The 12,158-nt window shown below is 45.9% G+C and overlaps 1 protein-coding gene across 3 annotated transcripts in view; it reads left to right on the top strand.

Annotated features, from left to right (window-relative positions):
- Positions 1-1,090: 1,090 nt before the first annotated feature.
- DNAJC3 (DnaJ heat shock protein family (Hsp40) member C3) overlaps positions 1,091-12,158 on the top strand; it is a 64,503-nt gene continuing 53,435 nt past the window's right edge. The window contains exon 1 of one of the 3 annotated variants that reach the window (XM_073347977.1): positions 1,091-1,379. In XM_073347977.1, the coding sequence (XP_073204078.1) occupies positions 1,298-1,379 (82 nt within the window). In that variant the 5' untranslated portion in view covers positions 1,091-1,297. Of the gene's footprint in view, positions 1,380-2,915; positions 3,283-12,158 lie in introns of those variants that run through there. The other 2 variants (XM_073347984.1, XM_073347994.1) reach the window with 2 other exon arrangements.

A 12,158-nucleotide genomic window follows, 5' to 3' on the forward strand; every position in this document is an offset into this window, starting at 1 on the left:
AAAAACCCAAAATGGCAAAAATCCTTAACACCACAACTCAGGGATGTGCAAAATGGGTCATTGTGCTCCACTCCCTTCTCTATCCCTGCAACTCCAGGCTCAGAAAGGGGAGAAGAACCCCTGGAGTTGACCCCCACCAGCCTAAAAAGGGGGACCCTGTTGTAGCTGCCTCTCTGGGCCTGGGATGTGTGTGTTACAAAATCCCTAGAGCTGCAAGAGGAGCAGAACTGAGGCTGAGAGGAAGTACATAATTACTTGATTTGGGGATTGGAGGGCATAATTGATCTGGGGGGGAGGCTGAGGGAGCAGAATTAATGAGGTCACAGGAAGTAAATAATTAATTAGTTTGGGCTGCATAATTAATTGATGGGGTGGGGGATGGACAGATGGCAGATACAGAATTAATTAATTAGAATTTGGGGGTTTGGTGAGAAGTGGGAAGCTCTGCACCATCAGACAGTGAGAGCTCCTGAAGCAGGGCCCAATCACCTGAATACATTGGGAGAGTTGGCAAATGGCAACACTAATTCTCCCCCCCACATACACACACTTTGGGGATGGGGTTGGGTTCATAATCACGAGATAGACCAAAAAAAAAAAAAATCCAATATATCTTTTATAAAAGAAAGTTGGAGTGGTGTGTGGCTCATGATTTCCAAGTTTGGGGCTGGGAATACTGCTTTAGCTGGTAATGGCATTCCCATGGCTCTCTGTCCTAAGGACCCAAATCCCACAATCCTATCCACTCAAATGACTGTAGGATATAGTGGGTGTCTCAGGATGATTTTCCCCCCCTTTCTATGGGTCCTGGCCCAAGAGAGACGGAGTACCTCTGAGCTAAAGTTTTGGACCAGATTGAGGCTTTAACGAGTCGTCCCTGGGCAGGCTGCAAAGCATTTACACACTGAGCACATGCACAAGCCTCTCCCCCCACTTACTGCCCCTCACACGTCCCCATTCATTCCGCCCCCGTTACCCGCCCACGAGGAACGAGCACATTCTCTTGTCGGGAGAGGGCAAAGGCGGGGCAGCAGCCTCAACTGTGAGTCCTGCGCATGCTCGGGTCACGCCTGGCGCGCAAGCGCAGTACCGTCCGGGGAGCGGCGGCTGACACTAGTCCGCGGGCTCTCCACGTTTCCCTAGAAGGGGGCCGGGCAGGCGGCGGCGCGGCCAATCGGAGGCGCCCACGACCCACCCCACCGAACTTGGAAGTGGAACCGCGCTGAGAGCCCTGCCAGAGGCGCGTGGCGGGGTCCGCAGTCGCGCGGGGGGTTAGGGCGCGCGTGGCCGTATCGCCATGGTGTCGTCCAGCGCGTGCGCCGGCCAGGTGGGCGCCGTGCTGCCTCTGCTGCTGGTGCTCTTCGACCTGCTCGGCGAGGGTGAGGGGCTGCGGGGCGAGCCCGCGCTGGTGCACGGCGCTGCACGCTGCCGGGGGAGAGGGGACAGGGCTGCTGTTGCTGGCGGGGCGGGGCGGGACAGGGCAGTGCCAGCCTTCTGCCGGGGGAAGCTGCTGCCCAGCGTGCAGGGGGTGATGTGGTGCTGGGACGAGGGGCTCGGAAGTGTGGGGGAGGTTGGCACTGCGGGGTGAGCATGGGGCGGAGCAGCGCCGGGCTGGCGGGGGGGACGAGGCGAAGGTTAGACTTGGTGCCTTGGTTTGGTTTTCAGTGATATGTAATCATGCTCACCACAGAGAAGCCCGCACTTCCCTGAGCACTCTCGCGTATTACCACATCATAGGGTTATTTACCATCACAACAGCACCGTTGAGTGGTTTTGAGTATTATACCCCTTAACCTCCTGACGCGTTGAGGGGTATCACCGCAGCAGCGCTGTGCTGGGCTCTAGTGCCAGGATGCCACCTGGGAGGGAGAGCAGATCTGTGTGGACTTGGGGGCAATGCCAGCCTGTGGGTATTGAAGGGAGATAAATCTGTGATGGGCAGGGAATGTCAGCCGGCGTTGGGATTGTCAAAGGTGCACTGCCATTAATTCTGGGTACAACCAGAGAATGATGGCAGTAAAAAATAGAAAAGTTTGTAACTTTTCTAGTTGGGGGCAGTGGACAGTCACTTTGAAAAGAATAAGTGTTTCTGAAAGATCTAAATTCAAATAGATTTTAATACAAATATGATGACTAGAAATAAATGCAGCCATCACCATTAATTGTTGCTTTTAAAAATCCTAGTATTTAATTAATGATATTTCTAGTTTTGTGTTGTAGCTTTGTTTTGTTGAAACTACAGCAAGTGCAGTTCTATTTATTTTGGTTTCTATTCTTAGACCTTCTTAATCTGTTTTCAAAAGAAACAAGGGAAATTGGTAGGATGCTAATTACTGTATGATTTTAAAACTGTGGATCTAGCTTAAAGAATGGCCATGTGGAAATGGTATTATGAAGTTCCATACTTGTGGTGTCTCACTGATTTCCATACAGATTTGCTCAGTTTCCAAGTAAAAATATTTTTTTTCCTAACTTTTAGCCCTGTAAGGTTGCTCTGGGCTCTGAAAATCAAGTTAGGTTTTGTTTTGGGTTTTTTTAATCGTTCATCGCTGCCAAGAATAGTGGTTCTGCAGAACAAATTATTCCCTCAGCTAACGGGGTTGCACAGGTGTTTGTGAGGGCATAATTTGAAAGCTGGTTGTACAGATGTATCAGAAGACACAATTTGGCCTGCAAAACTCGCATTATTGCTTGTAACGAATGAGAAAGAAAGAAAAAAAAACTGCTTCACTATCACAGCTCAGAGTAACAGCCGGGTTAGTCTGTATTCGCAAAAAGAAAAGGAGTACTTGTGGCACCTTAGAGACTAACCAGTTTATTTGAGCATAAGCTTTCGTGAGCTTCGATGAAGTGAGCTGTAGCTTACGAAAGCTTATGCTCAAATAAACTGGTTAGTCTCTAAGGTGCCACAAGTACTCCTTTTCTTGTCACAGCTCAGTGAATATGGACCTTTCTAAGGACTGTAGTCACTCTGGAGGTTAGAAATGTACTTTGAAGTTGTATTAAATGAGAAGTCTAAAAAGTGGAGTGTCCTGGCTGAATGACAATTTAATATTGAATGTAATGTGGCAAAGATACACTGTACTGTATAAGTATATGCTGCAGGATTGTATTGGTTTTCCCCCAGCTGCTTCTGCTGCAATGTTAAAGGAAGAGTACTAACACCAGATGAATCAGTCTAAGCCAGTGGTTCCCAAGCTGCTTCCAGCAGCTCCCATTCGCCTGGAGCAGCAAACCATGCCTACTGGGAGCCGTGATCAGCCGAATCTGCGGACGCGGCAGGTAAACAAACTGGCCCGGCCCGCCAGGGGCTTTCCCAGCACAAGTGGCGGAACAAGTTTGGGAACCACTGGCCTAAGCATTTGTACTTGTTTTTAAGCATCTGTAGATAATTCATCTTCCAAATATGTTCCTATAGATGCAAGGAGCATGGATGACCTTGGTGCTTTGTTGATTGTGGCCTTGGTAGTTGCAAGTTTACTTTCTAATTTTGTATATATTTTCCTAATAGCAAGCTTTAGCAGATTGTGAAATATTCTCCCAGGGAAGGGTGCCATTTAAACCTAGACTGGACAAAGCACTCTAGACAAAGAACAATTCTACAGATACTTGGATGGCCAAAATATGATCTATTAGGTCTTTTTCATCTCTAATTTCTATGTCTTAATATCTCTTATGAAGTAATATTTTATTTTAGTATATGAGTGGTTAATGTAATACATGACTCACATTTTCCATAGCTGTAGATCATTTTGTACATGTACATTTTTAGTTTCTTCTTACTCTTTCTATAGTGCTGAAAGAGTTAACTAATGAAATGGAGATTTGTAAATGGGAGTGGTGTATTACTGTGAGGTTTCGACCCTCCTGCAGGCTGTGTTCATCTCTTCTTCTCTTGGAACAGAAGCAGTATTTTAAGTCACAATTTCCCTGGTTTTAAGAGGAGTTTGAGATTCTCTTGGGAAGAGATGATGCTGGAGTTTACTATTAGAACTAGTTAGAAAATAACTATTTCACCAGCTCATCTTCCAAGAAAGTCAGTCAGTGCATGTTCCTCCAATTCCACACCTCATTCTTTCTGGTGTTATACCAATAAAACAAAACCCAACAAGATCTTTTAAAATGCCCCGTTTATTGTGAATACAAAAAGAGGCACAGTAAACAAGTAATCATAAACATTCTATCCTATGTACTCACACAAAATACCAAAAGTGGCAAAGCAAGTAAACAGTCATATTTACTACATCCTATTCACTCCTACACACATACACGTACAGGTTCTGCAAAGTTGTTACAGTTACCAGCCTAGAGGTTGCTCATGCCAGTTACTGGCCAGGTAACCTGGGCATGAGGGTGGAGCCGAGTCTTTGTCGGATGCACATCCGATGCTCCTGGAGGGCGATTGTAGAACCAGACTCAAAGTTCTTAGTCTTTAGGGTCTGTTTTTATAGGAGTTTATTCCTATGCCAGTCTGTGGACAGGGCCGTTTCTAGGCACCAGCAAAACAAGCAGGTGCTTGGAGAGGCACATTTCTAGGGGCGGCATTCCAGCGCCAGCCATGTGGCCCCTAGAAATGCTCCCCAGCTCGCCTCCGCCCGCTCCCCTGAGTGCATCACCGCCACTCCACTTCTCCCCCCTCCCTCGCAGGCTTGCCGCACGCGAAACAGCTGTTTTGCACAGCAAGCCTGGGAGGGAGGGAGGAGAAGCTGAGTGGTGGCATGCTCGGGAGAGGTGGCGGTGGTGGAGCGGAGGTGACCTGGGGCGGGGAGTGGTTCCTCTACCCCCCCTCCCCCCGTTACTTCCTGAGGTCCCCCCCCACTCACCTCCGCTCCGCCTGCTCCCTTGAACGTGCTGCCTCTCCCTTGCCTGGGAGGGAAGGGAGGAGAAGCTGAGCGGCAGCGTGCTCAGGGGAGGCGGCGGTGGTGGAACGGAGGTGAGCTGGGGCGGGGAGCAGTTCCTCTAAATTCCCCCCATTACTTCCTGTGCCCCCCCCGCTCACCTCTGTTCTGGCTGCTCCCCTGAACGAGCTGCCTCTCCTTCGCCTGAGAGGGAGGGGGAGAAGCGGAGCTGCGACATGTTCGGGGGAGCAGGCGGAGTGGAGGTGAGCTAGGGCAGGGGGGAAAGTGTGGCATGCCCTGGGAGGAGGCGGGGCTGGGGATTTGGGGAAGGGGTTGGGAAGGAGCAGAGTTGGGGTGGAGCCGGGGGCAGGGAGGCATGGGGAAAAAACGCGGGGGCGGCCAAAATTTTTTTTGCTTGGGGCGGCAAAAATCCTAGAGCCGGCCCTGCCTGTAGAGGTGGCTTCATCCTGCTGTTGCTGAATCAATCAGCAGATGACACATCCCTGACGGCTCCATGCTGCCAGAAGTTATCTTGTTCTTCGATTCTCCAATCCTTGAAGCTGTTGGGTGGATTCCAGTCTGCCCTCTGGGGGTCATTCTTTGGCCAATTGATACTGAAGTGGTAACTCTTAGGCTGGCACTCCTAACCATTCATCTTCTATTTACACACAACATCCATTCACACGCATTTTCGAGCTTTAGTTCAACATATATTGCTTCTAACTTTAACAACTCTTAGGGTGTAAGGAAACTGCTTAACCCCCTTACCATATAACATACATAACAAGCAAGATAAAGAAGGTGAGAAGGGTGGGAGTCTCTGTGTGCTGTTCTGAGGAACAGTTGGTTTTGCAAAGTCTTATCTCTTCTGAGAACAAACTCTCTGTCCCAGGATGTGCTGAGCAGTTTGGCCTTGCAAACCGCTCACAGAGAAAGGAAAGGCCTTCTAATTAACATTACTTTGGGATCTTTAAACTATATAAAATTAAAAATCATACAGAAATTCTCTGATATAGTAACATTGGTACCACCAGTCGAACTGTGACTTTTAAATGATGTCAAGTATCAGAAGGGTGGCCGTGTTAGTCAGTATCCACAAAAACAACGAGGAGTCTTGTGGCACCTTGAGACTAACAGACTTATTTGGGCATAAGCTTTTGTGGGTAAAAAATCCCGCTTCTTCTCCTCATGGTTTTTGTGACTTTTAAAAAGTTCCCTTTGCAACTTGTTAACTTGCTGTAGAAGTTCATATTAGCTGTGTAAAAATCTGTAGGACGAAGGAGCGTATTTTAACCTATAGTCTGACATGGCTGCTGGTATTGTACCTCAGATGTCTATCTCAGGGTTATGAAAAGGTTCCAGAACTTTTGGAGGTGAACTGCAGCTTGCACTGCCATTTCCCTAGTATTCTAGTACCTGATTGAAAATGAGCCCCAGTCTTCGTTTGGAATTCTTTTGACTTAAGAACATGAGAATGACCCTACTGGGTTGGACCAAAGGTCCACCTTGCCCAGTATCTTGTCTTCCGACAGTGGCCAATGCCAGGTGCCCCATAGGGAATGAACAGAACAGGTAATCATCACGTGATCCATCCCGTCGCCCAGTCCCTGACTTCTCCACTAGAGGGCCCTTGTGCCAAATTAAAGCCTTGTGGATCAAAGATATTCGTCCACCCCAAGCTAGAACTGGGAAGAGAGGACTAGATGGAAATGCCCTGTTTCTCTTCTGTCCCTCCATCCAAGTAGAAAAGCAAATTGGTCATAAGGAGGGGGAGAAAAGATGGGCCAGCTCTGCAGGCAGCTTAGCACTCAGAGCTGGCTTCATTCTCTGCTAAGCTTCTGGGAACTGCTTCTCCTTATCACTCTCCTTTTTCCTTCCCCTCTCACTAGATTCCTCTCACTGATCCCAGGCCGCTGCAGATTCTGGAGGGGAAGGAGGGTCACTGGTGACTTTCTTTTGCCCCCACCCCTTCCCAATGTCACTTCCATCTTCGGGAGTGGAGGGGATTTCTGCTCAGTTGCTACTATCCAAAGTTACTCCGTATCCCTAGTGAGTGGCACAGGTGTTCCTTTCTCAGTCTCTTCCCTTCCCAAACCTCCTTTGCCTAACTGCTTTTAGCAGCAGTGCAGCTGCTGCTGTAGCTAGCTGTGCCTCCCTGCTTCTGAAAGGCAGACCTACCTGAGTGGGGGCAGGGCTCTGTGAATGGGGGAGGGTTCCAGACCCTGGCTCGAGCCGGAGCCCAGATATCTATACTGCGCTGTTGATGAGCACCTTTGTGCTGTTCCTGAAAGGTCCTTGTGGTGGGCACTCCTCTTCCTGCTCTATGCACACTAGAGTTTCACCTCAAAAAAACTTTCCACAATACGTAGAAACATTAGAAAAAGAATCAGCAGTTAATAGCAAAATGTCAGACTGTCATTTTAAACATCACACTTTCATGTAAAATTCTTTTAACCTTTTTTAGTTCTATGTAACAACTTAAATTAGTATACATATTTTCTTTATTTTTATGGCCTCTTACTTTGTGTACAGTCAACTTCACTGTTTTGTTTGTATAGTCACATAACTTCCCTTGTTGTTTGCATGGGCCTTTCACATGCCACAGGGAAGAAAGGTACATTTTGGAAGAAGAAAAGAAAAATGCTATGGAAAAATCTCAAACTCAGCAGGGAGACTCGGACATGTGAAACTTGAACCTGCTTTAAGGTGGTGTGTGGTTTTTTTTTTTTTTTTTAAATGGGCTAGATTTCGATTTGACTGAGTCCCTCTTAAGGTTATACATAGAGATTTAGGGGATTTTTAAAGTTTGTACATTCTAAAATCTAGCATCAGACATTCTAATAACAGTTCTCTGCTCCCAGGATATAGCTACCAGGAAACCTAATATTTCGTTTCTTGAGCTAAAGCAAGTAGAAATAAACATTACTGGCAGGGTTAAAGGGCTAATTGCACCTCGCTTGCCTTCTGTCTCTGAGTGCACCCCCTCAGCTATCAGGCCTGGTGCCTTTACCTCTCGTTGGGTGGCATTCTGCAATTCTCCCACTCCTACTCAGTTTGGCCTGAGCTACCCTATCAGCCATGCTTACCCTGCAGGTCCAGCTGGGTTTGACACCTGCAGTTCTTCCCTTCAAGAGTCTGTGACCAGTGCTGCATATAGTGACAAGACAGCCTTCTTACAAATCAAAACATTGCTTTGTTTCACTGTTGAAATTAAACAATTAGAAAAAATGAAAAAACTAGAAAAAAACAGCAAGTAGACAAGCTCATGAACTATCTTAACTATAGGCTTACCATTCCTTGATGATAGCCTAGTCAGGTCTAGTTTCTTCAGACACCCCAGAGGGTCCTGGATGTCAGTCTGTTCCTCTCCAACATCTTTCCAACAACTGCCTTACCCAGGGGGAGAGGAAGGGGGGGGGGAGAGAGAGAGAGAGAGGTGAGAGTGTGTGTATGTGTCACTCTCTCTCCAGCCAGAATCTTAATTACTATCAGTTCTTGTACTTTTATCCATCTGGACCAAACCAGTCTGGTAAGCTCAGCAACAGATCGAATCAGACTCCTCAGAGCCAATATAGCTTTTTCTACTGTCTCATAACAATCCTCCAGTTTTTACCTTGGGTGGCTTGTCATGGGCCATTGTTTCCTTACTGCACGTTATTAAACTAACCACTGTATTCATACAGTAAACATCCCAGTAACCAAGTCAGCGTACAGTATTCAGAACTTATTATGCTGCTGCTCCATGTCTTTCACAGGTGGCACTAAGGGTTCCATTCTGTGTTCCCTTCCCCCACCCCCTAATGGAGCTGATTGCGCTATGATACTTTCACCTTGCAGGTCGGGTTGCCAGAGCCCTCACCACCTCCCACACCTCAGCCACCTGCCAAGCCTAGATCCCCATTCCATTCCCCGAACCCTTCATTTCTGGCCCCACCCTGCAGTCCGCACCCCCAGCCCAGAGCCCATATCCCCTCCCATACCCCACTGCCCTTCCCCAGCGTGGAGCCCCCTCCTGCACCCCAAACCCCTCATCTCCAGCCCCACCCCAGAGCCTGCACCCCCAAACAGACCTCAACCCCTCCCGCACCCTTGGGCCTTAGAGAGGGAGAGGGGCAAGGGTGTTCGGTTTTCTGCAATTAGAAAGTTGGCAACCCTACTTGCAGGATCAGGCTGTAATCTGCCTACAGTAACTGTATTGTAGCAAAAAAATACCTTAAAGTTTCAACATGCACATACATAAGGTTGGAAGTGTGGAATTGTGTTGATGCTACACAACTGTATTCTGTGTCCAGTACTGGTATGTTCCTAAGCATAACTTCTTACAGTACATCCCTTCTATGTTAGGTATACGTGATCTAAAATAGCAGAATACCTGCATTAATGCTTGCCCAGAGTGAGTAGAAATGATGGTCTTCTGAGTGGGGCTTCGGTTCTGCTGTCCCTTTGAGGTGATGGGGAGAGAAGGATCAGACCAGTCCGCATGCTGCTTGTTCTTCTTGAGGAGAAAGCCAGCACTTTCGCAGAATGACAGAGAATGGAGTAACTTCTTTGCTTTTGTCTAGACTAGGATTTAAAGGTGTGTTAGAATGTATTGGCTAATAGGTTCTAAGAGCCTAATGAAGAAAGGCAATATGTACTTCAACACATGTTAAGGTTTAACTCAAACAGCTAAGCGGAAGCACATGTTACTTTTGTCTACACTTAGCTAAGGCAGTCTAATGTTTACTTCTGCTTAGCTGTTTGAATCAAACCTTAACGTCTTGAAGTACACATTGCCTTTCTTCATTAGGTTCTTAGAATGTATTGGCTAATAGGTTCTAACATACCTTTAAATCCTAGCTTAGACACAGGCCAACCTGTTCTTTTCACAGAATGGAAAGGGGGATCAGGATCACAGCATCCTCTCACCTGCTGCTTCTTTAAGAGCAGGTGCTGGAACTAAGGAGATCAGTGGGAGTGGGCCCAGAAGCTGCAGACTTGAAGTTCTGTAAGGAGTTGGAGAGCCATCACTAATTAATTAACAGCAAGAAAGAAATATCATTGGAAATTAAATCCCCAAGGCTTTGGGGACTTTACTTTGGGTGTGGCTGTCCCTGCTCAGAACTTTCATTTGCTCCTATTGTACTACTCTTGGTGTAATTCTCCATCACCACATCTCATATCTGTTCCTTACACCAATGCTGTCAAGATTTTGAATGTGCTGCTTCTTTCAGTTTAACTCTGCTGAAATCCTTGTGTATGCCTTCATCTTCTGTATGCTGTACTGCATGTCTCTTCTTGGTAGTCTCCCCAAGTTCCAGTTCTGCAAACTTCTGCATTTATGTAATGTTGCACTGTTTTTCTCAGGTATACAAAGAATTATCAAATCAGCCCTATTCTCAAACAATTTCACTGACTTCCCATTTCAGAATCCAGTTCATAGTTGTCGTCTTTGATTTATAAAACACTCTGGACTTGCTTCTGCGTGTTTCACACCTTGTTTTTCCACTCTCCCCATTCAAGTTCCCTCTGCTCATCTAGCACTGGGCTCCTCTGTCACTTCTGACAGTGTGGTTACTGTAGGGAACTGTCCTTCACATCTCCTGCATTTGGAACAGCCTTCTTATATTTCTCCTTGAATATATTTGTTTGCCCTTGTCTGTTCCTTTTAATTTTACTCTCTCTGGCACGATAGCTGAATTGTATTATATAACTCTTCTTAAAATTATTTTGAGACACTTTATATGAAAGATACTACTTAGAACAAGTAAGTCTTATTGTAGAACTCTATTCTTGGAACTGTACTGACATGATTGATGATGAATTAGGAGCAAGGAAGTGAAGAAGGCTGGTTCAGATTCAAACACCATTCCAAAGACCGAGCGAAATCAATCTTTTCTGAATTAGAAAAGATAAAGCTGGTAGAGAAATGTTGTGTTCGTCATGCAAACAAAATTGAAGTGTGAGGACAAGGGGGTGAGGGGGGAGCCCCTGAAAAGTGCTGTTTCCATTTAGAGCTGTGTTATTGTGAAGGACCCTATTTATTATGACCTGCTGCCAGTGTAGTTTTATTGTTAATGAATGTATGTTAATTTCAGTGCTGTTTGTTTGATTCTGCTGTGGTCCATAGCCAAAACTGTCTTTTGACCTCCGCTGAAATGAAATGTGATCGAGTAGAATATCTGACTCTTCAAAAAGGGCTTTCACACTAAAGCAAATTTGAAGTGGGACATTCTGTACAAGTGACTCACTCTCACTAATTGTCTCTGTACCATTTGTTGCTGTTGCAGCAGGTATTTATAGTTTATTAAGTACCTCCTTCCAGTTGACCAGCATCTGCTTGATCCTGCAGTGACATCAGAATCCTGCCTTTATTGATAGGCCCACCTGTCTAGAATCCCCATCTGAGTGTTGGACATACCTGTAGTTTTTGTTAATCTAGTGATATGTTTGAGGTATCAGTTTTTTGAGTTAGTATTTCAGGCCAGTGAAGTTTTCTCAGTGGGAAACTTTTCTCAGTTACTGGGTAGGAGGGGATCAGAGCCATGGAGTGGAGCTACTTCAGCAGTGTAATGAGGGAGCACAACCCAAATTCCCAGATGATGATCTGGCTTGCAGAAAGTCAGTTCACAAAGAGGCCAAAATCTTGTTTTTTAAACAAAGTGGCTCTTCTCTCCAAGAGACTTCTCTCAGAATTTGGAACAGAGAAAAGGAGAGTGACCAGCCATTGTTCCACTTTAGAAATTTCCATACTGGCTCTGACCACTTGTTCATTGATCGCTGCATCTTGTCTCTGAAACTGACTCGTATCGGATGTTCCAGAGGAGGGCACAAGAAATTGTGTGGTTAATAATTATGAAATAACTTGCCCATAAGGGAAGTTTCCCCATTCTTGCCATATATTCTTATGCCCTGAGACATTAGTGTTCAATTTTCCTCACCTTCTAAAGCCTCTCTTACGTAGCTGTGGATGTCATACATACAGATGTCTAAAACTTTTCTAAAGATAGAAGAATAAAGGACATTCAATTAAATTAAAAGGAAACACATTTAAAAATGATGTAAGGAAATGCTTTTCACCACTACACATGCTGGGCTTGATCCCGCACCATGCAGTTGATTGGAGTTCCCCCATTGATTTCAGTGGATGCAGAATTAGATACCAAGTCTCTGCAGCAATAACAATTATGAACTCAAATTATACTGTAATAATTATACTGCCTGCGTGATTGAAAGTGCTTGGCTTTGTTCACATTTCATAATATACTAGGGACTGACGTCTCTTGTGCAACTTTGCTCTATAGGTGTTACTGTACTTGAATATTGCATATGGGAAGTCTG

This window comes from Lepidochelys kempii, chromosome 1, assembly GCF_965140265.1.
Source record: "Lepidochelys kempii isolate rLepKem1 chromosome 1, rLepKem1.hap2, whole genome shotgun sequence".
NCBI classification, from domain to species: domain Eukaryota; kingdom Metazoa; phylum Chordata; order Testudines; family Cheloniidae; genus Lepidochelys; species Lepidochelys kempii.